Source organism: Syngnathoides biaculeatus, chromosome 3 (genome assembly GCF_019802595.1).
Source record: "Syngnathoides biaculeatus isolate LvHL_M chromosome 3, ASM1980259v1, whole genome shotgun sequence".
Classification (NCBI taxonomy): Eukaryota; Metazoa; Chordata; class Actinopteri; order Syngnathiformes; family Syngnathidae; genus Syngnathoides; species Syngnathoides biaculeatus.
Window position 1 is genome coordinate 35,535,759 of NC_084642.1, and position 25,224 is coordinate 35,560,982.

General features: G+C 41.9%; 2 protein-coding genes and 1 long non-coding RNA gene across 5 annotated transcripts in view; 2 read left to right on the top strand and 1 right to left on the bottom strand.

Moving 5' to 3' along the window:
- Positions 1-2: 2 nt before the first annotated feature.
- Positions 3-9,280, top strand: mesd (mesoderm development LRP chaperone). Its single transcript, XM_061815598.1, has 3 exons — positions 3-189; positions 762-994; positions 5,728-9,280. The coding sequence occupies exons 1-3, from the start codon at positions 34-36 to the stop codon at positions 5,984-5,986; spliced, it is 648 nt and encodes a 215-aa protein (XP_061671582.1). The 5' UTR covers positions 3-33; the 3' UTR covers positions 5,987-9,280.
- Positions 9,014-25,224, bottom strand: part of LOC133498578 (cell migration-inducing and hyaluronan-binding protein-like) — a 151,891-nt gene continuing 135,680 nt past the window's right edge. Inside the window, exons 23-29 of the mRNA XM_061815597.1 lie at positions 22,198-22,409; positions 17,387-17,572; positions 15,918-16,122; positions 15,020-15,106; positions 12,907-13,064; positions 12,279-12,379; positions 9,014-10,867 (exon numbers count right to left, since the gene is read on the bottom strand). Coding sequence (XP_061671581.1) covers positions 10,740-10,867; positions 12,279-12,379; positions 12,907-13,064; positions 15,020-15,106; positions 15,918-16,122; positions 17,387-17,572; positions 22,198-22,409 — 1,077 coding nt within the window. The 3' untranslated portion in view covers positions 9,014-10,739. The remainder of the gene's footprint in view (positions 10,868-12,278; positions 12,380-12,906; positions 13,065-15,019; positions 15,107-15,917; positions 16,123-17,386; positions 17,573-22,197; positions 22,410-25,224) is intronic.
- Positions 20,492-25,224, top strand: part of LOC133498582 (uncharacterized) — a 36,271-nt gene continuing 31,538 nt past the window's right edge. For 2 of the 3 annotated variants that reach the window (XR_009794353.1, XR_009794352.1), the window contains exon 1: positions 20,492-20,635. This is a non-coding gene — a long non-coding RNA (uncharacterized LOC133498582). Of the gene's footprint in view, positions 20,667-25,224 lie in introns of all 3 variants that reach the window. The other variant, XR_009794355.1, reaches the window with a different exon arrangement.

The window sequence follows — 25,224 nt, forward strand, 5'->3', positions numbered from 1 at the left end:
ACGCCGGCGAATCAGATCAGACCATCTGTAAACATGGCGTCTGACAGTCGTTGGAAATGTGTCGCGCTCCTCTTTTGTACTTATTTGCTTTATTCGTTGGCGACTGACAGTAAGGATAAAACCAAGAAAAAGAAGGACATAAGAGACTACAATGATGCAGATATGGCTCGTCTTCTTGAACAGTGGGAGGTATTCTAACATGCATTTTTTTTTTTTAAATTCAGTCAGCCTAGCCGTTAGATACCACACGCTTATCTTTTAAAAAATGGGGTGTGAGTTAACTACATTCACAAATCCGTTTGATAATTTTGTAATTATCAGTTCTGTATTGTCTGTAATCTGTCATTGGCTATGTCCTGACATTTTAATGAGACCCTTAAACGATTAAACTTGCCACTTCTACTATTGTACTGCATTTTCAAAATGTTCTTAGATGAAAAATTATTTTGATGCGGTAAACTAGTCCCAACATTTGCAAACCTCCTTTTCAGTGTTTTGGATTTTTAATTCCTGCGGCATTGAAAGTCATGGGGTTACTTTGCGACTTTCATATTTTGTCGACAATCATTCCTGGTATTGCCTGACTTACCCTGCTACATTTCTTATACAAGATTTCTTTATGATTAATTTGATGTAAATGTATGTTCCATTAAAGTAACCAGTTCCAGAGTCACAAGTAACTATCATACCCGTGTACAAGCTAGTGTGAAAGCTAGGAATAATGATGAGATGTTTCTTTGTGTGCAACATTTACAATGTAGAAGGATGATGACATCGAGGAAGGTGATCTTCCCGAGCACCGGAGAGCTCCTCCTCCCATCGACTTCTCCAAGATTGACCAGTCCCAACCTGAAGATCTGCTCAAAATGTCCAAGAAGGGCCGCACCCTGATGGTTTTTGCTTCAGTGTCGGGGGAACCCACTGAGAAGGAGACAGAGGAGATCACAAGCCTATGGCAGGGCAGCCTCTTCAATGCCAACTATGACATTCAAAGGTATAACTTAGATTGGCACACCACGTTTAGTATTCCATCTGCAATTTTTCCCACCTCAATGGATTTCCAATTAGTGCCTTAGTTGATTTGAAGCCACATAAAATCCTGCTTTGTTTTTCTTGATACTGTTATCGCAAAAACTCGTAGAATAAGCTTCGAGAAGGTGGAGTGGAGGATAACTTGTTAGCACATACGCCTTTCAGCTCTAAGGACTCGAGTTCAGCACTCTCGCCTGTGTGGTGTTTGCAGGTTCTCCCGGTGCCTCTGTGGGTTTTCTCCGAGTACTACGGTTTCCCCCCACATCCCAAAAACATGCATCATTGATTAATTTGAGACTATAAATTGCCCATAGATGTCAATCTTTGTGCAAAATGGTTGTTTAGCGTTGTGCCCTGTGATTGATTGCCGACCAGTTCAGTTTACTGCCTCTTGCAAGAAGATAGATGGGATAGGCATGGGGGTAAAAAAATTTGGGCTTGGCCCTTGGAACTTCTGCCCATTTTTTTTTTGGTCAGGACTTAGAAATTTTACTTTTAATTTCTGTCTGAATTTTTGACTTGGCACATAATGGAGGCACAGCTGTATGGTAATTTTTTCTGAAAGAAGAGGAGGAAACCGGATCCATCGTCAGAAGAAAAAGAGGAATGCACAGAGCCTACAACTGAGTGTAGGGACTTTGAATGTTGGGACTATGACAGGAAAAGCTCAGGAGTTGGTTGACATGATGATTAGGAGAAAGGTTGATATTCTGTGCATCCAAGAGAGCAGGTGGAAAGGAAATAAGGCTAGAAGTTTAGGAGCAGGGTTTAAATTATTCTACCACGGAGTAGATGGGAAGAGAAATGGAGTAGGGGTTATTTTAAAGGAAGAGCTGGCTAAGAATGTCTTGGAGGTGAAAAGAGTATCAGATCGAGTGATGAGACTAAAATTTGAAATTGAGGGTGTTCTGTATAATGTGGTTAGCGGATATGCCCCACAGGTAGGATATGACCTAGAGTTGAAAGAGAAATTCTGGAAGGAACTAGATGAAGTAGTTCTGAGCATCCCAGACAGCGAGAGAGTTGTGATTGGTGCAGATTGTAATGGACATATTGGTAAAGGAAACAGGGGCGATGAAGAAGTGATGGGTAATCCAGGAAAGGAACTTTGGGGGACAGATGGTGGTGGACTTTGCAAAAAGGATGGAGATGGCTGTAGTGAACACTTATTTCCAGAAGAGGGAGGAACATATAGTGACCTACAAGAGCGGAGGTAGAAGCACGCAGGTGGATTATATTTTGTGCAGACGATGTAATCTGAAGGAGGTTACGGACTGTAAAGTAGTGGTAGGGGAGAGTGTAGCTCGACAGCATAGGATGGTAGTGTGTAGGATGACTATGGTGGTGGGTAGGAAGATTAAGAAGACAAAGGTAGAGCAGAGAACCATGTGGTGGAAGCTGAGAAAGGAAGAATGTTGTGCGGCCTTTCGGAAAGAGGTAAGACAGGCTCTCGATAGAAAGCAGAAGCTCCCGGAAGTACTTGTACTTGGTGTGTCTTTTGGTAGGAAAGGGGAGAAGGAGACTTGGTGGTGGAACCCCAAAATACAAGGAGTCAAGGAAAGAGATTAGCGAAGAAGAAGTGGGATACTGAGAGGACTGAGGAGAGGCGAAAGGAGTACATCGAGATGCGACGTAGGGCAAAGATAGAGGTGGCAAAGGCTAAACAAGAGGCATATGAAGACATGTACACCAGGTTGGACACGAAAGAAGGAGAAAAGGATCTCTACAGGTTGGCCAGACAGAGGGATAGAGATGGGAAGGATGTGCAGCAGGTAAGGGTGATTAAGGATAGAGATGGAAATGTGTTGACTGGTGGCGGTAGTGTGCTAAATAGATGGAAAGAATACTTTGAGAAGTTGATGGATGAAGAAAATGAGAGAGAAGGAAGAGTTGAAGAGGCAAGTGTGAAGGACCAGGAAGTGGCAATGATTACCAAGGGGGAAGTCAGAAAGGCACTACAAAGGAAGAAAAATGGAAAGGCAGTTGGTCCTGATGACATACCGGTAGAGGTATGGAAGCAATTTGGAGAGATGGCTGTGGAGTTTTTGACCAACTTATTCAACAGAATACTAGCAGGCGAAAAGATGCCTGAAGAATGGAGGAAAAGTGTTCTAGTTCCCATTTTTAAGAACAAAGGGGATGTTCAGAGTTGTGGGAACTATCGAGGAATAAAGTTGATGAGCCACACAATGAAGTTATGGGAAAGAGTAGTGGAGGCTAGACTCAGGACAGAAGTAAGTATCTGCAAGCAACAGTATGGTTTCATGCCTAGAAAGAGTACCACAGATGCATTATTTGCCTTGAGGATGCTAGTGGTAAAGTACAGAGACGGTCAGAAGGAGCTACATTGTGTCTTTGTGGATCTAGAGAAGGCCTATGACAGAGTACCAAGAGAGGAACTGTGGTACTGCATGCGTAAGTCTGGTGTGGCAGAGAAGTATGTTAAAATAGTACAGGACATGTATGATGGCAGCAGAACAATGGTGAGGTGTGCCTTAGGTGTGACAGAGGAATTTAAGGTGGAGGTGGGACTGCATCAGGGATCAGCTCTGAGCCCCTTCCTGTTTGCAGTGGTAATGGATATTGTGATATGCAGTGAAAGCAGGGAGCAAGCAGAGGAACAATTGGAAAGATGGAGACATGCACTGGAAAGGAGACGAATGAAGATTAGCCGAAGTAAAACAGAATATATGTGCATGAAAGAGAAAAGTGGAGGGGGAAAAGTGAGGCTACAGGGAGAAGAGATAGCGAGGGTGGACGACTTCAAATATTTAGGGTCAACAATCCAGAGCAATGGTGAGTGTGGTAAGGAAGTGAAGAAACGGGTCCAAGCAGGTTGGAACAGCTGGCGAAAGGTGTCTGGTGGGTTATGTGACAGAAGAGTGTCTGCTCGGATGAAGGGCAAAGTTTACAAAACAGTGGTGAGGGCGGCCATGATGTACGGATTAGAGACGGTGGCACTGAAGAAACAACAGGAAGCAGAACTGGAGGTGGCAGAAATGAAGATGCTGAGGTTCACGCTCGGAGTGACCAGGTTGGATAGGATTAGAAATGAGCTCATTAGAGGGACAGCCAAAGTTGGATGTTTTGGAGACAAGGTTCGAGAGAGCAGACTTCGATGGTTTGGACATGTTCAGAGGCGAGAGAGTGAGTATATTGGCAGAAGGATGCTGAGGATGGAGCTGTCAGGCAAAAGAGCGAGAGGAAGACCAAAGAGAAGGTTTATGGATGTGGTGAGGGCAGTTGGGGGTTAGAGAGGAAAATGCAGGAGATAGGCTAAGATGACACGCTGTGGCGACCCCTAACGGGACAAGCCGAAAGGAAAAGAAGAAGAATTTTTGTCTCAATTTTGTTCACAGATATCACCAGAATGCACCACAGCCATCCATTTTTTTCAAAAATTTCCCACAAAAACATCCCGGGAGGGGCATGCCCCCGGACCTCACTAGTCCTCACATTTGTATTTTCAGGAATTTTTACAAAAGTCCACTTTCATCTCTAAGGGAAAGAGTTTTTCCCCCAAATCTCACAATACATAGCCTCGGTCATCCTCTCCTTAATACAGTGCAGTCGTCCTGTCCCATGTGCTGAAAAACACCCCCAAAGCATGATGCTACCACCCCCATGTTTCACAATAGGGATGGTGTTCTTGGGATGGAACTCATCATTCGTCTTCCTCCAAACCCTGTTACTGGAATTATGACCAAAAAGTTCCATTTTGGTCTCATCTGACGACAAAACTTTCACCCATGACTCTTCTGTATCATCCAAATGGTCATTGGCAAATTTAAGACTGGCATGTGCTGACATGTGCTAGTTTAAGCAGGGGAACCTTCCATGCCATGCATGATTTCAAGCCAAGACGTGTTAGTGTATTATCAAGAGTCACCTTGGAAAGGGTGGTCCCAGCTCTTTTTAGGTCATTGACCAAGTCTTGCCATGTATTCCTGGGTAGATACCTCACCTTTCTAAGGATCATTGAGACCCCACGAGGGGATATCTTGGATGGGGCTCCACTCCGACTGAGATTGACTGTCGTGTTTGGCTTCTTCCATTTTCTAATAATTGCTCCAACAGTGGACCTTTTTTTTTTTTTTTACCAAGCTGCTTGGCAATTTATCCGTAGCCCTTTCCAACCGTGTGGAGTGTTACAAGTTTGAATCTTACTGATTGTATGAGGTGGACAAGTGTCTTTATACAGCTAACGACCTCACTCAGGTGCATCTGATTCAGGATTATACATGGAGTGGAGGTGGACTTCTAAAGGCGGACTAACAGGTCTTTGAGAGTCAGAATTGTAGCTGATAGACAGGTGTTCAAATACTTTTTTGTAGCTACATCGCACAAATAAATCGTTAAAAAAATCATACATTGTGATTTCTGGATTTTTCTTTTTAGATTATCTCTCTCACAGTGGACATGCACGGACGATGAAAATTTCAGACCCCTCCATGATTTCTAAGTGGGAGAACTTGCAATAAAGCTGGGTGTTCACAGACTTTATTTTCTTCACTGTATTTGCCCTGTGAGTTGGATATTGTGGCACCTAAGCACCTGCATTCTCAATGTCCAATAAAAGAAACTCAAAGCCTACCTTTTTAGATTTGCATTTGTTCCCCCTCTTTACTGGAAGATTTTAATGAGAAAACTGCTGTTTAAAATCTTGATCCAGCTGTTCTCTGTGTCTGCCTGCAGATTTGTGGTGGGCTCAAACAGGGCAATCTTCATGTTGCGAGATGGCAGCCTCGCATGGGAAGTCAAAGATTTCTTGCTGACCCAGGAGCGCTGCTTGGACGTGACTGTCGAAGGGCAGGTGTTCCCCGGGAAGGCTGCCAAGAAGGATGACAGCGGGTACAAGCAGGAGAATGAAGCCCACGCCAAGAAGAGCAAAAAGAAGGCGGAGAGCAAGAAAGTTGATTTGGAAGGGAACAGAGCCAGGAAACAGGACCTATGATGGAGGAACAAAGAGTTGTTTCGAATTGTCTGAGAGGGTGCAGGACCACATGAGCAGGTTGCAGTTTGCGGTCATTTAGTAAAAAACTAATAAATCATCACCGAGTTGATTGCCTTGACTGCTAAGCACTTCCATTGTTGTTTAGTTGATCAACAGCTGTGCTTTTACAAATGTGTGTGTGTGTGGCTAAATCCCAACGGTACTCACAAAAAGCAGTCTGGTGAGGTTGGAATGACATTTCCCTTCACATATGTGCAAGCGTGTCATTTAGTTGACCTTCACTTCCTTTTTGTTCATGTCCCACTGCTCTTCAATCTGTGTTAAAAAAATAGCATGCTTTTTCTTGATTTTCACTCATGATAAAACTTTTTTTAATTTAACACAAACTATTGTTTTTCATTTTCAATTTATTTATGATTCTTGAATTTCTGGAGTTGCAGGAATCACTTTTGGAGTCAACAGCGTGAGCCAATAGAATATAATGTGCAGTAGCAACCCACGAGAGCATTGACTTGATATCACGGTTGATGAAGCCTATTGTTGTCTAAGACAAGCCCAACTGACCGATTGCAACTGATCGAATGTCTTGTCAATGGAATGGTCTTTATTCTGGACCTGAATTGATTTGATTTACAGGCACCTTTCAATGTCACTGTACAAGCATAGTTAACAGTAAAATCAAAATAACAAAACAAATGACGATGAATAGCCACATGCAGTAGCACTGCCATTTTTTTCTTTCTCCATCATTGTGTTCCCCCTATTTAATTCGTAGTTTGCTGTCTGGGAGTGTTGATGCCATCGGACCTGCAATGCACACTGAGATCGTGATACAGTTATTACAATTTCAGCATCCCAGCACTCTGATCCCACTCATCTCTTTCTCATCTACTACCAACATTTAAATCAGGGGTTACCAATATGGCGCCAACATACAGCAGCTCGGCTCTCAGCGGCCCTGATATGAAGCTATCCTGTCTCACTGTCTTGCCAAGTTAGCTATTTCCAACCAAAACTGTATGCTGTTTTTTCTTAGTTTTTGTACCACTAATCCTGAGCCTGAATGGGCAGCTTCCAATCTGAGTGGAGTTTACTTGGGCTATCTCACACTACAGTACAGTCGAAATAGACTTAAGTACATCCATTAGTCTTCTCTAGTGCCACCGACTGGACAAAATACATATGACACAGTACTGTCAGCATTTAGAATTTCTACCAATTGGGCTCCAGAGTCTGTGATTTAGTTGTGTGGAATGCGAGTAATGAATATTCGGGTCATACATGTATGTAAATACAGTTTTGAAATGAAGGAATGCGACAAGCAGCATAATGGAAGTGGTTCAAAATGTCAATTTAGGTTTAAGGTTGAATTTTACCTCTGAATGCCGATGGTCACACAAGATTACATTGATCTGACAGGTGTGGCAGGTTATGCTCACCCACACAATCTCTACATATTTATAGCCCTTAAGGTTTTTTGTACTCAGTGCAAAGCGATATTTTTGTGAGTGTCCTTTTTTTTTGGCTTGAGTAAATGCCCCCAAAATGTCTGCACATTCCTACGTTCATAGCCAAAATTCTTGAGAAAGTTATTTCTAATCAATGCAGCAATTTCTTGAATTTAAATGGACTTTTTGACAAATTTCAATCAGGTTTCCAAACTCATCACAGTACAGAATCTGCTCTTATCAAAGTGCTAAATATATAAGGTTGAATACTGACTCAGGAAAGGTGTCAATTTTTGTCTTGTTGGATCTCAGTGTGGGTTTTGATACGGTAGATCACAATATACTGTTAAACAGGTTGGAAACATGGGTTTGAGTAAATGGAACGGTCCTTAAATGGTTTAGGTCCTACCTAGAGGAAAGGAGCTACTCTGTGACCACTGGAGGTGCTCGGATCAGCAAATGGCAATGATCTATGGGGTCCCTCAAGGGTCAGTTCTTGGACCTCTCCTGTTCAGCCTGTATATGCTACCCTTGGGTCACATTCTTCAAAACTTTAATTTTGACTACCATAGCTATGCAGGTGATACACAGTTGTTTAATGTTTTTTTCTGGGATGGAAGTCCAGTCAGAAGACATATACAATAGTCAAGTCTGTCTCCTTCTCATTTTTCCTTCGGCTTGTCCCGTTAGGGGTCGCCACAGCGTGTCATCTTTTTCCATCTAAGCCCATCTTGTGCATCCTCCTCTCTAAGACCCAGTGACCTCATGTCCACAACATCCATCAACCTTTTCTTTGGTCTTCCTCTCACTCTTTTGCTGGGCAGTCTGTACTTCAGAAAAAAGCATGGATGAGCTACTCCTGGTCTGCTTGACACATATAAGCATTCACTCGAGGTGTGTTCATCACAATAGTCAAAGGCAGTTTTTGTGATTGATATGATATGACTGTTGAAAGTCAGGCTGGAATCAACCAGAATACCAAGGTTTTAGACTTGGTCTTTGTTTTTTAAAGACAGAGACTCCAGCTATTTACTAACAGTAATTCTCTTTTCTTTATTGCACAAAACAAAGGTCTCGGTTTTGACGTGGTTTAGTTGAAGAAAGGTTTGGCTCATCCAGTTATTTATCTGCTTTAGACAGTGGCACAAAACCTCAATTGAACTGCAGTCATCTGGAGACACTGCTAAATATAAATGTTTTTAGGAGAATTATTAGGAGATTTCATGGGGTAGGCTAGCAATACTCATCAGCAACCCAAGTGCTCATGTATACTGTCCTTGAACACTACTCAAGTTCTGCACATATGAGCACTGGCCACTGTTGACAAACATCTTCCAAAGCTTGAAGTAGAGCCTCTGGCTGTGAGAGAAGGCCAAATTGGTTGTACTGTTTGAACCATGGCTGGTGTTCAGTCACTTAAAAAAGTTGTCCTCGAGGAAAGATTTTTGAAGGGAAAGCCCCCCACCCCTGAGACCAGAAGATGTAACTTCAAGTGAGTCAATCAGAGGGGAAAAAAAAAAATAGAAATAAAAAAAAAAACAAAAACTACAAGGAATTGCAATACACAACCAGACACCAGTAAAAAATCTCTCTTGAGCATTATTTATTTCTGTACAAAAAACTTACTTTTTCTTTTTTACAAGCTCAAATCCCTTTTACAACATACCATTTTGGTTACAGTGGAAAAAAAATCATATCCATGTTTGCAAGAGGTTGAAAGATGAATCTATTATCTCTACTTGTGGTATTCTGTACACATAGGACAGTGACAACCATACAACTCAGATGATGTTCCTTGACAATTTGGGTTGGTGGAATCTGTACAATAAATACGTATAAAATATAATGTCATATCTGTGGATTTTTTTGAAAAACACATCAAACATACAAAACACTAAATTACTCCTAAGCCCTCCGAAAAAAAGACCAGCTATTTCAGCGAAGGGAGGGGTCCTGATTGGAATGTTTCTGTCGGACTTAAATAAGAAAATTAAACCTATAAAAACTCCATCCTTTGACATTTTTAGGCCTCCTGCTGGTTCAACAGTAAAAGTAGAGGGTAATGTATCACAAACACGAATTACAAGAACAAGTAGACAACCCTCTGTTGGATCCTAATAAGGAAGGTTTATATTTCTCTTTACTTTCTCTCTTGATTTAGTTTTACATGAGTATAGCATGCTTGTTCCACAGAATACTGAATCAATTACATCACATTCACGGGATGATGCAGATGATGCACGCTTGATTTACACACCCCTGCTTGTATTATTGTATTGTGGAAGTGGTTGTGTTGCACTATTCTAAATCCAGGCTGATGTTAGATAGTTTTACAAATATGCATTTTTTAAACCAATTATTATGATAAATCTTTTTTGTTTTGCTTGTGATATTTATTTGTTCCTATTTTTAGAATTTGAAAATACATATTTGTTGTGCAGCAGTGACAAATTCAAAGTGCTCCAATATTAAGAAATGTTACTAATTTAAAAGAAGCAGTATTTTGTGTCCCAGTTTAAAAGGGTTTCTGGCTGACATCATAGAAATCCACTGAAGAGTTACGAACAAGAAACGCCAGCGACCAAGAAGCAAACCCAGCAGATAGTTACTTTTGAATGAAAAGCGCATCATCTAATATTATAGATATGTTTTGTCTTCTTTCTTTAGGTAATATTCAGCTTGACAAAAAAAAAAAAAAAAAAAAAAAAAATCAACTTTGATGGTTTCGCTAGGCTCGAGTTGCTTTCAGTAGAACTCAGTTTTCGACAAGAAGTGTGGCGAGTTGAATACCAATTCATCTGAGCATCTTAAACTTTCTCGTTTTACTTTTCCCACAGTTAAATGGGCGTGCACCACCTGTATGTGTTTTGGACAACAATGACGTCTTCTGTGGTTTGACATCAAACTAGCCTATATTACAGTTCAGCATGACTCAATACAAGGCTAATGATACAATGACTATAGTGCTCATGATAAAACAAGTTCAGAGTCACGAATCTGCCTGATAATGTACAGCGTGAGGAGTCAATCATATTTCTGCAACGGCAGTCTTAAGGAGGAACGATGTTGACGTCTGCTAATGAGGTGGTCTTAGCTTCAGTTTGGACAAATCTTCCAGTTATCAACACACCCAAACACACAATTCACAATTCTTCTTCAAAAACACACCAGTTAGTCATGGACCATGCTTGGAGCAGTATATTGTATTACGTGAGTATGTGTGTGTATTCTTTTGTTGTTGGAAGTATGCGTGTCATTATATTGCAGCCACACAGTTTCTTTGTTGTCCTTGGTCCAACGGTCACTCATAGCTTCATTTTGTGGACCACGGGGATTGGCAGGACTTGATGGATCTTGGCTCTGTCTGGGTCCATTTCGAGTCGAATCCAGTCAGGGTGGAACGAGCCCTTGAAGCCTACAAATGCCAACTTATCTGCAAGACAAAAACATTGTAGAGGGGTTGAGGACTTGATGTGAGGTTTGTTGTCTCAAAGTTAGAATCTTTTGGGTTTGAATCTTTGTCGACTAAGGCATTCCACGGTGAAGCTAGAAGTGTATTTCTTTAGGTCACTTTAAGCATCCTCCCCCTATCTCAAAAACCTGAACGATTGTTTGTGTGAATCAGTCGTCCCATACTAAGTCCCAGTTCTGTTTGTAGTTCATTCCTAGGCCTACCATGCAATGTGGCTAAGCTCAACTTGGACTGCACCATCACAAAGAAATAACAGTTGGCAACTCACCCCTGTACTTTGAGCGATTTGATTCACGGATGCTTGGAATGGCAAGCCTGGAGAGGCTTTGGTGACTGCACATACAGTATACTGTACTTCATTACTTTCATCAAAACATAAAAATGATAGATCATCACCTAAGGAAGAAGGTGGTTGCTACAGAAACAGGACATGGCTGAGACGAAAGGGCAGAGTATACATACATCACTTGCGAACATTTTGGTGACAGAATGCAAGCTTCCCCATTTTATACACAGGCATATATGAAATAAATATAGTTAAGTGTTGTTAAACAACATGTATAATTTTTTGTATATTGTATTTGTATGGATTGGCGGCATCTTGCTGATTTATAACAGACCCCCCCCCCCACCCCACACAATGTTTTTCTATAAATCTGATATGCAAAGGTTTTCCTTGCAATAATCACTACAGTGGTCACTTTGACTGTTGAAAAATCACGCTGGCGAGTTTATCAAGGCACCAAGAATAAAACTTTTTTTCTGCTAAAATGGAATGTCTTAAATTCCTGCAGCCATTTCAGCGGTTTATGTGGGCTTCTGTGGTCGATAGTAAAATTAGCTCAATTTTCTGGGTGTATTTTAATATTGAAAAGCGTTCATGGTAGCCCCAAGCACCGCCTTTCACGCCCCCACACTCCTCCCTCCCAAGTTGCATGGCCCCAGTTTGAAAACCACTGCTTTAGGGGGAAGTTTTCCTTGCCTCTGTCTGTCTGAAGTTTTGCTGTTTTTCTTTTTTTGTGTGAGGAGAGTGGGTCCAAAATTCCAGGATTAACATGAGATTATTAGCAACCATTTTTGCTCCATGACTATTACCGCAATGTCTTCATGTCTCAATTGACTGTCTGTCTGTTGTCACATATGTCATACTAGAGTGGCTCCAATGACCAGAGGCAAATTCCTTGAATGTTTCTGGCATACTTTGCAAATAAAAATTATTCTGAAACTGATGTTTAGTGATTTTAATTCAACTGTGAACAGTATGCTCTTCTGCATCATTGTGACTGTTTTGTGTAATTAAGTGTCATGCACAGTATCCTCATAAACCTTAAGGTGACACTCCTATTGTTGTTTTAGTTTGAAAGAAAATTACCTTTCAGCTGCTTGCCTGCATCTGCTCCAAGTCGCTCCAGAACTTTGGTCCAAGGTCCTCTCGTCACTAGACGGCCTTTGGATGTCAGCAGAACTACTGAACTGCAGAAAGAATTGGGCACATGCAGTTTTAAAGTCCATCCATCCATCCTCTTAGTCGCTTATCCTCACGAGAGTTGCAGGAGTGCTGGAGCCTATCTCAGCTGTCAACAGGCAGGAGGCAGGGTACACCCTGAACTGATTGCCAGCCAATCACAGGGCACATAGTTTTAAAGTCTATTCATAGTAAAGAAACAAATTTAGCATGTGTCATAATCTGGAAATTTGATGGCATTTGTAACCCTCTTTCTACTAGGATATAAGAGTGAGGATTCCTAGAGTATCTTTGAAATGAGAATGTGTATTGGGGGAAAAAAACAGCCGTATAAAACACCAAATTGTATGTGCATTAAAACAAATTAAGCTCTGAGTCACACAAATGTACTACTTTTCAGAAATTTGTCTGAAGATATCAAAGTTTCATTTCAGTACGATATCTTGGGCATCAATAATGATAGTTCAATATTAATCTAGCTTTGTCACATTAAATTGGGGTCATATCATTGCGTCATGATAAAGCCTTGTCTTACCCATCTCTCAGCTCACTGATATAGTTGTTGATCTGTGCAGGGACACCCTGAAGAATTGAGTTCCTGAAGCCTTTTGTATCCACCACCTTCCCATCATGTCCGTCGATTATGGTCAGCTGCACACCATCCTCTGGTTGGTACAATTTTTTACCATTCACCTGTCATTGCAAGACAACCACGTTACTGTTTTAAGGCCTCCCACACTCTGTAGCATAATGTGATCAGGCACTCACAGCCAATTTTGTATATGAAGTATGATAAAAACTGTTTAGTAAGGGAACAAGAAAAAATATTAAGTAGTTGGGAATCTAGGGTTATATCGGACAAGCATTACCGAATTAATTTTTTGACTGCTTAAGGTAAGTGGCATTAAAGTGTTTATTTATACTCTGTAAGGTAATTATATTTACAGTACAGCAATTTGGTTTAATATCCAGTCAAGAAACTCCCCCAGATATTCAGTGTAACAGTGTTGAGCCACCATCGATGTCCGCAAAGAATAATTTGGTTCCACCAAGCATTTCAGTAAATTTTGACTCCAATACTGTAGGTATGGTGCAGGGGGCACCATACCTACCCCCATATACCATTATGAAATGCTTAAAAATACCCCCCAAAAAAAAAAAAAGATATTTGTTGCACCGTGTGGACAGTGAAACCATACATCTTAGTTAGAATCTCATTGGAGACAAATTTGTTTCGGATGAGAGGAAAATCACTTCATATGTGTTAACAGACAGTTTCCCTTTCATCAATAAGGCCCCTGAAATTATCTGAATGGTTCAATTTAATAGTTTCATCCAAGTCTCATTTGCTTCATGGTATTCCTCCTTTCTGTGAATCCATTTCTGGTTCAGACCTTGTCACCTGAGTCTGATTAACAAGTAAAACGAGACAGACCCCCTGTGGAGGGCCCGACCAATGAGTTGTAAGAAAAAAAAAAAAGCCACAGCTTCATAGGCCCTTCTGAAAGGCGTCAACTCAATCAATTCAAAGTCCTTGCAATTTATCACGGTTTTGTCTATAGCAGGATGCATCCTCTTGTTTGAAGTAAGACTTAGTTCTGCCCGAATGTTGATTCAGAACCAGCATTTGTAACTTAGTACAGTGTATGAACATCTTAAATTGTTGTGCATATATTGAGGGTGTGAAGGATCAATTGTCCTTATTTGGTCATTACTTTTTTTTTCTTTCAATGTTGCAGCTGTTGCATAGTGTACCTGGCTTGAGATTGCTATTTTGTTTAGAGTGCCTCAGTTAGAGGAGAAAGCGCTTACTGGAGTGCCCTCAAGTAGAAAAGAGTCTTTTACTGGTGTTCAGCAGTTTATTAACTTCCTTCGCACCACAAGAGCTGCAGTGAACAGATAATTTACTGCGGATCTCAAACAAGCATATTGTTCAATGACAAAGTGACCATTCTACTCTTTAACTGAGGCACTATTATGGAAGTAAATATGTGCGACCAGGATTTGAATTAAAAATGCCGCTGAAAATTTTATATGAAATTCACATTGTTATTTCAAAGTGATCACATTTACAACAGATCCATTTCAGTTTAACTTTTCAATGTTAACAAATTCACCATGTGAAAAAATTCAACCTTTAAAATTCAAACAATATTTTCAATCTCCTGAGATTCAACTCGCTACAATTCGCTGTCTGAAATTCACCGTCTAACACCTACCCAATCCAGTTACGCTTTCTTAGTCACGTGACATCACATACTAAAAAAGTATAACTGTATTGGCTGGGTAAAGAAGGCAGGGTTACCTCAAGTCAGAACCCAACACCCAGCCAAATATTGCGTTTGAATTTTAAAGCTTGCATTTTTTTATATGGCAAATTTGTTAACGTTGAAAAGTTAAGTTGAAATACAGCTATTGGAAATGTGATCACTTTGAAATAATTTGAATTTTCAATTTAAAATTTTCAGTGGCATTTTTAATTCAAATCCTGGAGACACATATTTACTTCCATACACTAAACAAAATCGGTACCAATGTCAAACCAGGTGCACACGCAGCAGCTGCAGTATTGAAAGAAAAAACAGAGAAATGACCAAATAAGGGCAATTGGTCCTTTAGCGAGGTATTGGTTGAAAAAAAAACATTACCTCTGTAAAGGCAAAGTCCTCCTTGATGTGGAAGAACCGAGTGGTATAAGACTCTAGTTTAACTTCCATTAAGTGCTCTGGTGAGTGCTAAAGCAAAAAAAAGGGGGGGGGGGGGTGAAACAACAAATTTGACATTAGAGAAAAGATGTGCCACAAAAATAGAACATAACTAGAGTGGCTGTCAGTCTTCCATTACATTAAAAAAAAGAAACACTCCCCAATGAAACTGTTCATCCGTCCATTTTCTGTATCGCTTATTCCCACTGGGATCGTGGGCGTACAGGAGCCTGTCCCAGCTATCATGAGCTTGAGGTGGGGTACACCCTGACCTGGTCACTAGTCAATCGCAGGGCACATTTAAAATAACAACCATTCACACTCACATTTCACAGGAAATTTAGAATTTTCTAATAACCTACCATGAATGTTTTTGGGATGTGAAAGGAAACCCTATCTCCCAGAGAAAAATCACATGCAAACTTCACACAGTCGAAGACGGATTTGAGTCTCAGAACTGTGAGAATTGTGCCATATCTTCCATGTCTTCCACTGTGCTGCCCCCACTTAAATCAACAGCAAATAATTAAATGTACCGGTATTATCGGTTCATAATGATTAGTCCACATATTTGGCTCTTGGTGGAGTAAAGTTCAGATAATTGCAACATGTTTTTGTCTAACTTTAAGTTCCTGAAAGTAACCAAGCACTTGAGTGCTGATGCAGAATCTGGAAATTCAGTTGAAGTCACTCTGGAGGACAAAGTCTACGTTAATGATAAACCTCAAGTCTGTTGTCTGTTTATGATGACACTTTCCAAAATGGGTGTTTTTCTTTTCTTCTGCAAGATGAGCATTTCAACATAGGCTGTGAATGAATTTAATCCCTTCCAATCCCTCACCAGTTTGTCATTTGGGATCTTCTTGGGCATTGGCACGTCAACGACCGGCAGCTCAGCATGTCTTGGGTAGGCCCGAGCCATACAATTGCTGGGTGGACTGCCTTTCGGGATGACAGCTGTTATCTTTACCCTCTCACATCCTTTGAGGGAGCAGAAGGCAAATTGCTCCCTGTCGTTATGAGCTTGAACTTTCAAGAACAGCAGCCTATGACACACACACACACCACAGTTACATTCTTTCATCATTCCAAATCCCTATTACGGTAGCTTTATTTTGAAATGATTGAATACCTGTAACAGTGGCACTTCATATTTTAGAATATAATTAATACATAAGGAATAATCTTTGTTTTCCCCATAAATTGAAAGAAATCTCCTCAGCACCTTCTATTGCCTACTGATGCCTAATGCTTACCCTGACGACATGGGGAACACAAAGGCGCTCTGTAGCTCCTATTTGTCATTTGAAAGCTTGTTCAGGTTTGCTGTGTCAGACTATTAGCAGCCAGCAATCTGCTGCAAAGTATGTTAAAAGACTGTCCAGAGATAATTTTGTTGTTACATATTAATGTCAAAGGAGATATTTTTGTGAATAAATCGATGTTGACTTTTCAAACATTTAATGAGATTGCGTTTAAGGCTGACTCTCTCCAAATTCTGAAACATGGCCTTGTGATTTATCCATCCATCCATCCATCCATCCATCTTCTTAGCTGCTTATCCTCTCAAGGGTCGCGGGAGTGCTGGAGCCTATCCCAGCTGTCAATGGGCAGGAGGCAGGGAACACCCTGAAATGGTTGCCAGCCAAACCCAGGGCACATCGAAACAAACAGCCGCACTCACAATCACACTTAGGGGCAATTTCGAGTCTCCAATGAATCCATGTTTTTGGGATGTGGGAGGAAACTGGAGTATGGTAAGTAATCAATTCATGCCGATTTTTGTTTTCCTAAAATGTTGTCATTTTGGATATGGGGGGGATTCCACAAACCAGGGATAATATATAAATATGCCTTAATACTGCCACTTTATGGTATAGTACATTTCTTTTTCCACACTGTTATGTAGTAATTTTTGTTTCCACTTCTGCCACTGAAGACACACCAAGATCTAGGAGGGTGGGTTGATTTTGGTGAGGAAAACAGGATGTTCCTAAGGTGATTACTTACCATTTTCTCCAAAATCGATGGATATTTTTAAAATTACTGCCAGTTTAATTTTCTTCAGCCAAATGTGAATACAATCAACTACTCAGACCCCACACCCATTTAAAAAAATGTTTTAATCGACAGACCTTTTGGGAAGTGTTTAACCTTGAAAACCATCTTTCTCTGTGTTGTTTACCCAAAAAAACAAGCACTAATGTATTGAAAAGCGTAATTGGTCCCAAAATATTCATTTTCCTTTCAAGTATGACATGGTAATTAATAACAAATAAGACACATCATCCACATTTGTGTGTGTCTGACCCGGTATCTTCCTCCCAGTAGTAATAGCCTCTGGTCAGGTGTGAGTGGTTGATCTTCTCCCTCCGCATGGTTCTCATGAAGACGCCAGTCTTGCGGGTCTGTTTGGTCAGGCGATTGTGGATGTCTGAGATAACAACAAATGTGGTACCTTGTGGGTAGCATATGCCCACATGGATCCAGTCTCTTCTGTAATAAATATGGAGATATAGAGAAATCCATATAATTGGTGTTCAGTGGATACTTAAGGTACACAAAAAATATTGAACTACTCTCACTGGCTAGAAACATGTTGTTACATTAATAAAAATACATCTCAAAATTGATCTTGAAACATGTAAAGGTAGTTTTTGCTCAGCCAGGAATTTAACAGAACCCACCAGCTATCAGGATAAACCCCAATAAGAAGTCTCTTAAATGAGCAGATATACCCACTGCAGTATAACCCTTGTAAAACGGCAGATGATGCCATTATTTCCAGACCCCCACCCCAGGCCACACAAAAGCAAGGAACTTGGTCGAGCAGTTCAAGAGATTGCCTAGGATGCCAAGCATCAGGGTCCCTATGGGGCCACTCAGGTGGATGCCCACAAGGAGGGTCCCACTGGCAAAGCAGGATCCAAACAGGTACAGGTGAAAACTGTGGGCGAAGCACCACTGAAGCAGGAGCAAGAGCCGGCGGCTGCTGCAAATTGAGAACCGCCGAGCCATGGTTGAGAGACGGTTACTGCTGCTGGTCAAAAACATCAAAGTGTGGGCGAGCGGGGGTGCCCACTGCTGGTCCAGAACAGCTGAGGCGAGGGAGAGGCTGCTGGCTGAGCACCATCAAGGCGTGGTTGAGAGGCAGCTGGGGGTCAAGCACCACTATGGAATGATCGAGAGACTGCTCTGGGTCAGGCACCGCCGAGACCTGTGCGAGAGGCGGCTGCGGGTCAGGCACCGCCGAGACCTGTGCGAGAGGCGGCTGCGGGTCAGGCACCGCCGAGACCTGTGCGAGAGGCGGCTGCGGGTCAGGCACCGCCGAGACCTGTGCGAGAGGCGGCTGCGGGTCAGGCACCGCCGAGACCTGTGCGAGAGGCGGCTGCGGGTCAGGCACCGCCGAGACCTGTGCGAGAGGCGGCTGCGGGTCAGGCACCGCCGAGACCTGTGCGAGAGGCGGCTGCGGGTCAGGCACCGCCGAGGCAGGAGCAAGAGGTGACTCAGGGTCATGGACAGCTGAGACATGAGCGAGAGGCAGCTCGGGGTCATTGACAGCCAAGGCATAAGCAAGAGGTGTGTGTGGGTCAGGCATCAGCAAGCACCGGCTGTGGCTCAGGCACCACCGAGGCATAACCATGCGGTGGCTGCCGGTCAGGCACTGCCAAGGCATAACCAAGAAGTGGCTGCAGATCAGGCCCTGCCGAGGCGTAGGCACGAGGCGGATGTGGGTCAAGCACTGCTGAGATTGAGCAAGAGGAGACTCGGGGTCTGCAAATGCCTCCTCAGCCTGCTGCCATCAAGGCTTGGTAGAAGTGGATACGAGAGGGGCAGAGTGCACAGGGACTCGGGTAGGTGAACTCGGATACATGGGTGATATGGAACAAGTTGACTCAAGGGCATATTTTGCTTGGCGTGGCTTGGGTGGAGTAAAGCAGGAGGCATAAAGCTGAGCTCTACTTGGATGCCTCCACTGGCCACCAAACGGTGTCCCAGATAAATGACCAAATGTGTACCCCAGAAAAGGTCGGAGGAAGAAGACTTGGGTTTAGACACACAGGGGCTAAAGGTGACAATTGGAAGAAAAATAGGGGGGGAGAAAAGAAAATCTTGAGTCAGAATTGGGCAGGCGGTCAAATAAGACAAATCAGAAAAATCTGAGTCTAATAAATTGTGACAATAAAAGGGTAAGGCTTGGAGGATAATCATAACACATGGGGGGCACAGGTGAAAAGGAAGGAGAGGACAAAAAGACAGAGCCCACTCAGACAACTACGAGGAAAAAAATAAAGACTTGAGTATGGAGCTTGTGTACCTACCTCATAAAAATCACGTAACGTCACCATATTGCCAGTCTAACAAAGCATTTTTGCAAGTTAATTACGTTGAGACGAAACGAAAATATGTCATCTCACAAAATCCAAAGTTTTGTCCGATACCGTTAAACATTTAGAAGGTGATGATAAATGAAGGTACGTGGAAAAATTAGAGACACTTGGCACAGAAAACCCATATTTAATTTCACCGATACGAAATTGGACTGTTAACTCGCTTCCACTTGTCTTCGACAACTGGATATACACATCTATCTGGTCAGTAAGTCGTTGAGATTTTCACAGAAAAGTTTGAAAATGTATAAAAGTTAGGATACATACAAATACTTTGTTGCTGGATCTGTTCTCAATCACCAATAAATCCCACATAGTGATGGAGCCAGTCAGATTTTTTCCAATACAAATACCCATATTTAAATAAATGACCCTTGGTTTAACACAAACTCGCATTCATTAAAAATTAGGACATGGAGTCGTCTCCTCCTTACACAGAAGTGTATTGCTGCCACACGCTTACCTCCGTAAACCTCTAAACGCATTGTTCTCAAATGAGTCAATTTGGGATTATAAATACTTCTTAATTTAAGATTGAGAAGAATAACGCCTACCTGAAATGAAATGATCACTACACAGGTGTGTGTATTTGGTTGGGCACCATCCATCCCGTTTAATTGCCGAAATCCATCAATCTTTTATGGTCTTTTCAGATAGTATTCTATAGAATGATCTCTTTAAAGATCTGTCTTGTCTGTTGTGACAACCAACAGCACAACAGGTCTTGGGCATTGTGAATATTCTGCTCCGGTTCAATGTCTCCCACAATGTCGAGCAGTTCTTTTTGACCGGCAATATGGAGCGGTGAAAACAGTGACATCACGTGCACGAGTTCTATACTTAGCTATGGTGGCAGGAACGCTGGGATGTGGCAATGAGCCAAATACTCACAAGAAGCACGTACCTCATGCTAGACTCACACAGTCTCATACAACGAACTGGCAACTAGTAACACAACACATGAGGCTTAAATACCAGGCATAATTAGTGCCAATGAGGCACAGGTGAGGAGCTGCTGCTGGAGACAGCTATGCACAGGCGAGTGGCCCGGCCACTCCCCTCACAATCAGTGACTATTGAAAGTTAGTACCACGTGATCATGGACTCACAGATTATGCTACAGTGGAATGCTCAACATCTAAAATTATGAAGACCATAAGATGCGGAGGTGAGGCTCAACGGCACTGTTCATGAATCAGGTACAGAGGCTTGCTTAAACTCCAGTTCAGAGGCCACGTGTACCTCAATTTGATCTCAAGTGGGCTGAAGCATAATATTTGTGGCTTCAAAAGCCATAAATAACAAAATGTTCAAAATGTTTCCCATTGTTTTAGTCAAAATTCTTACACATAGTTTCAGAAAATACATTTATTCATAATTATGTTGTTGCAAATTTTGCTCCAAATTGTGTGTGCAATCTGAAATGTTAATAAAAATTATGTAGACGATATTATCGATCAGCGAGCACACCCCATTCTGTGAGGCATCACTTGTAAAAAAATAATTTCATAATGGTATTGGAAACATTAGGTTAATAATAATTTTATTGGACTACAGTATACCCAGTATATCAGTGTTGTTTGCACATTTACCACAGGATGGGGCCGCAGCCTTGTGTGATTTTAAAAAAGAAAAGAAAGTAGGCCTACTTTTCTAAAAGACAAGACTTTAGCACCATCTTGGTGCCAAGAAACTAGGCCTCTTCAGAAAATCTATACTGGCTTTTCTCAACCTTTGTGGGAAAAAATAACCCGGTCAAGGAGAGATGAAAGTTGTTTCTTGTTGAACATCCCAAGGAAAGCAATCTTGAAAATAATTTGACTCCACTCCAATTTTACTCCAGATGACGGATGTCACTGTGCGATGTTGAGTATTGCTGATGTGAGTCTCCAGCGCGAAACTACCATTTTCCAAAGACGGACTTTTGATCCATGTGCGCTTGTTGTACTTACAGTATTTCAATCAGGTTTCTTAAATGTTAAGTTGGCCTTTTATTTTCTCATGGTGTGATTTATGAGCTATAAAAGTAACCATTATAAAGGTGTTTAATAGTAACAACGGCATTTTCAGAATCCAAACAATCTTTTATCCGAATACTTCCGGGTCATATCTTGCTTGGATATGATATGAAAGGACTGTTTTTAAGAAAAAACGAGAATCTGGAAATACTTACGACCACACTACTGAAAAATGCTGTTCAACTAGTAAAGCTGCTACTGTGCAACACTAGAGATGTCATACAATTAAGAACAGCCTGGCAGAGTTTGACTGGAACCTTGTGAAATATTATCTTCTCTTGACCAATAATCAGGATGGAGAAGTTTTCCCACTGCCCCAATTCCTGCCACACCGTTTCAGTGTTGTGCTTGTGAGTGACATTTTCTTTTTAAAACCATGTAACTGTTCAAATTGTCCGAACTGTGCCCTTTAGCTCGTGACACCAAATTCCAATTGACTTTGAAATTGGTTCTTCCAGTGCTTAACCGGGTAAAAATAGAGAATCCTGTTCCGTTGCACACTTGGTCTTTTGCGTGTTACAGAAAATAAAATGGGTCTTGCACAAAGATACTTGTACAGTTAGTGTAATGATGATAATGGAGTGCACGCTTGTTTTTATTTAGATTGGCGGCTATAAATGTGAATAAATAGTTTATTCATAAAAATAACATGAAATGATTTTTGTGATCCCGTGTGTGCATTATAGTTCTGTGCATGTGTGTGTTTGCTTACTTGTTAAAGTTAATAAGCCAGATGATGACCTCAACAGGTGCAGGCTGGTCCCAGTGGATGGTGTACCCCTTTGCTAATGTGATGACTGGTTGGAACTGCTGGTAGTGCCTTCTTTTTCCTAATGCACCCTCTAAAGTTAAGGGTCGGTCAGGGTACTCATCTCTCACGATGTGCATGTTTAGGTTGGCAGGATTACGTGTCTGGACATAGATCTGTAGAAATAGAGTATTTTGTGTCTTATGTAAAATGGGAGTGTTAAAATATATACATTTTTAAATATATGTGTAAACATTTGTTCTCATCTCATTGGCAGGATTGTGCATTAAAATGTTTTTACAGATTTCCACAAAACTTTGTGGAATGGTGTGGTTAGAGATGAGAATGAACAATGTGGCCATAAAGATAAGTATAGTTCCAGGGTTAAAAAACAAGTACATGTAATTTACATTGTCATAATTTAATGGCAAATACTATTATCACTCAATCAAGAATAAATAGAAATATTTTCACAGTTTTGTACCGATTCATATGCAGGTGTGAATCTGTATGAAGGTGTATTCACTGCTGATGAAAACTGGGATTGTTTGGCCTTGGCAAAGTTTTACAGGCAACTGAATGCTTGGTTTTAAATTGACTGTGCAGGTGTAACCACGTTGTAGCGTTCAAATGTAAGTCAAGGTGCTATGCATGTTAATGTGTGGCATGATCATCTTGGAAAGACAGAAAAGCCAATCTGATCAAAGAAATACAATGACCGCCATTAATCGCAGAAGTTGCATTTGAGACCTAACCGAAATCAGTGAAAATCCACAAAAGAAGCACATTTCTTTGATATAGTTGAGGCCTTAACATTTTATTCAACACTTTTTAGACACACACTATACTTGTGGAAAAAAGAAACTTGGCCTTCCTCTGCCAGACAACTTTGAAAGTGTGTTGTGGCCAGATAGACTTCTTGTTTTTCTCCATATACATATATAAAACTGTCATATAATTCCCGCCAAATTTGTTTGATAATCAGATGAGTATTTATTTGTATTCTAAGAATGTTCCCTTTTGCTGATCTGCAGTGCACACAAGCCCCTGGCCATTTAAAGGTCTAATCTAGAGGAAATGTATTTGATTTGTCTGTCATATAAATGAGGCTAAAATTTCATTAAAAAATATTTCAAAAATTCTAAACACAACAGAAATGAAATAAATTAGCATCAAAGTCAGTCTCAAGATTTTGTTTGAAATGTCGCTTATATTTGGCAACTTCCGGTTCTCTCCGGAATCTAACGTCACGTCCAGGCAACATTTGACCAGAGAGCGAAAAAGCTAGCAAAGATGGTGAGAAAGTGTGTTGCATATGGCTGTTCTGCGACAAACGCTGACGGAGTCAGGTAACATGAATGGCCGAAAAACGAACAGATAGGCAAGATATGGACCAGGTTTGTGAAGACAAAGCAGGCACATTAGAGTTACAAGTCAAAGTCGACAGTATTATGTTCCGAGCATTTCACGGAGGACTGCTTTGAAAAACCCGTACAGCATTCACTTGGCTTTGCTAGCAAGTATCTCCGTGTTCAATTACATCCGTGTTTAGTTGTATGGTATTGAAAAGTATCTACCTTGTTTTAAATGTAAGTACAATATGATGTTTAGGAGGTGACAAAATTTGGACACTGTATAAAGTTAGTGTACTGTTCACGCTGAGGTCTTCCTCAAATTCGACGACAGCAGTGTGTGCTCTCAAGTGTTCGGGGCATTATAATACGGGCTAAATGTAAATAACGTAGAGAAAGTGCTATAAACAATGGACATTTCTCTGATCTGACAAAATATTACAAATTGAAAATATGAATGAAATGTTTTTTTGTTTTATCTTACCGAAACCCAAGGTTAGCACCATGTGCCTGTCCAACTATCGACTCGTGCCTTTCACCAGACAATGAGAATTGTAACCCTAAACCTAAAAGATTGTCACGACCCATCGGTACAGAGGGAGGACCGAAATGCAGGACTCTGGAGACGCAAAAGTAGTTCGGGAAAACTGTTTATTCGGACAAAGTCGGGGATCAGGCAGACAGTCAAGTGGGGCAGTGGGAATAACGCGGTGGTGGATCCGTTGCCACAGCGACGTGAGCGTGACATTTCCGGGAGTCCATTGTCACTGCAGCATGGGCGTAAGTCACTAGCGAGTCTGTTGCTACTGTGACGTGGGCGTAGCTCGGTTGCTTCTCTTATCCCGCCAAACCTAGGCCGTGAAGAACGCCAGTTCGGCGCTATGCCGCTCTATCGCCGCCCGCATTTCACGGTAGAACACCTCGTTACTTGGCGACCCCTCCTCCCTCTGGGCTGGATGCTTCGTCACCAGCTGCGGGTCTGCTGGTTTGACCGTTGCCGGTGAGGAGTTGGTGGACGAAGACGGTGTCTTTGTTGCCGCGCAGCGGGAGGCACATGGGAGTGCCCGGCCTGGGGGTCTCCTCAGGCCGTCCCGCGGAGGACTCAGGTAGATGGCCAAGCGGGTTCCCACAAACGGGTTGGAGGACTTGGACCTACCAGGCGAAGACACTCGGGAGCTGGAAACACGGGGAGGTGAAACAAACTGACTGGGCTTAAAGATAGGGAGAGGAAATTCATAGTCAAAATCTGAATCGTTGTCAGGCAGTTGGTCATATAAATCAAGATCCTCCTCATAGTCCGGAAAATCAGAGTCCAAAAGAATATGATGTGCTGAGCGGGTCGTGGTCGGGGCGTATTTATGGCACGGAGGTGGTGCGTGTGACACGGAAGAAGGGGACAACATCATGGAGCCTACCCGGATAGGAGAGGCTTGGTCCTTCGGCAGTCGGTTTACCTCGCGCCGGTCCCGGCGATGCCAGGTCTTTCCTGCTGGGTCCAGTGTTGGCCAGATCGTTCTGTCACAACCCATCAGTACGGAGGGAGGACCCAAATGCAGGACTCTGGAGACTCAAAGGTAGTTCGAGAAAAGTGTTTATTCGGTCCAAAGTCGGGGATCAGGCTGACAGTCAAGTGGGGTAG

Bases quoted from the DNA above. Each gene is read 5' to 3' on its own strand.
- mesd (XM_061815598.1), top strand. From the start codon at position 34: ATGGCGTCTGACAGTCGTTGGAAATGTGTCGCGCTCCTCTTTTGTACT. The intron at 190-761 runs GTATTCTAACAT...TTTACAATGTAG, and splicing joins GTCTTCTTGAACAGTGGGAG to AAGGATGATGACATCGAGGA. The intron at 995-5,727 runs GTATAACTTAGA...GTCTGCCTGCAG, and splicing joins GCCAACTATGACATTCAAAG to ATTTGTGGTGGGCTCAAACA.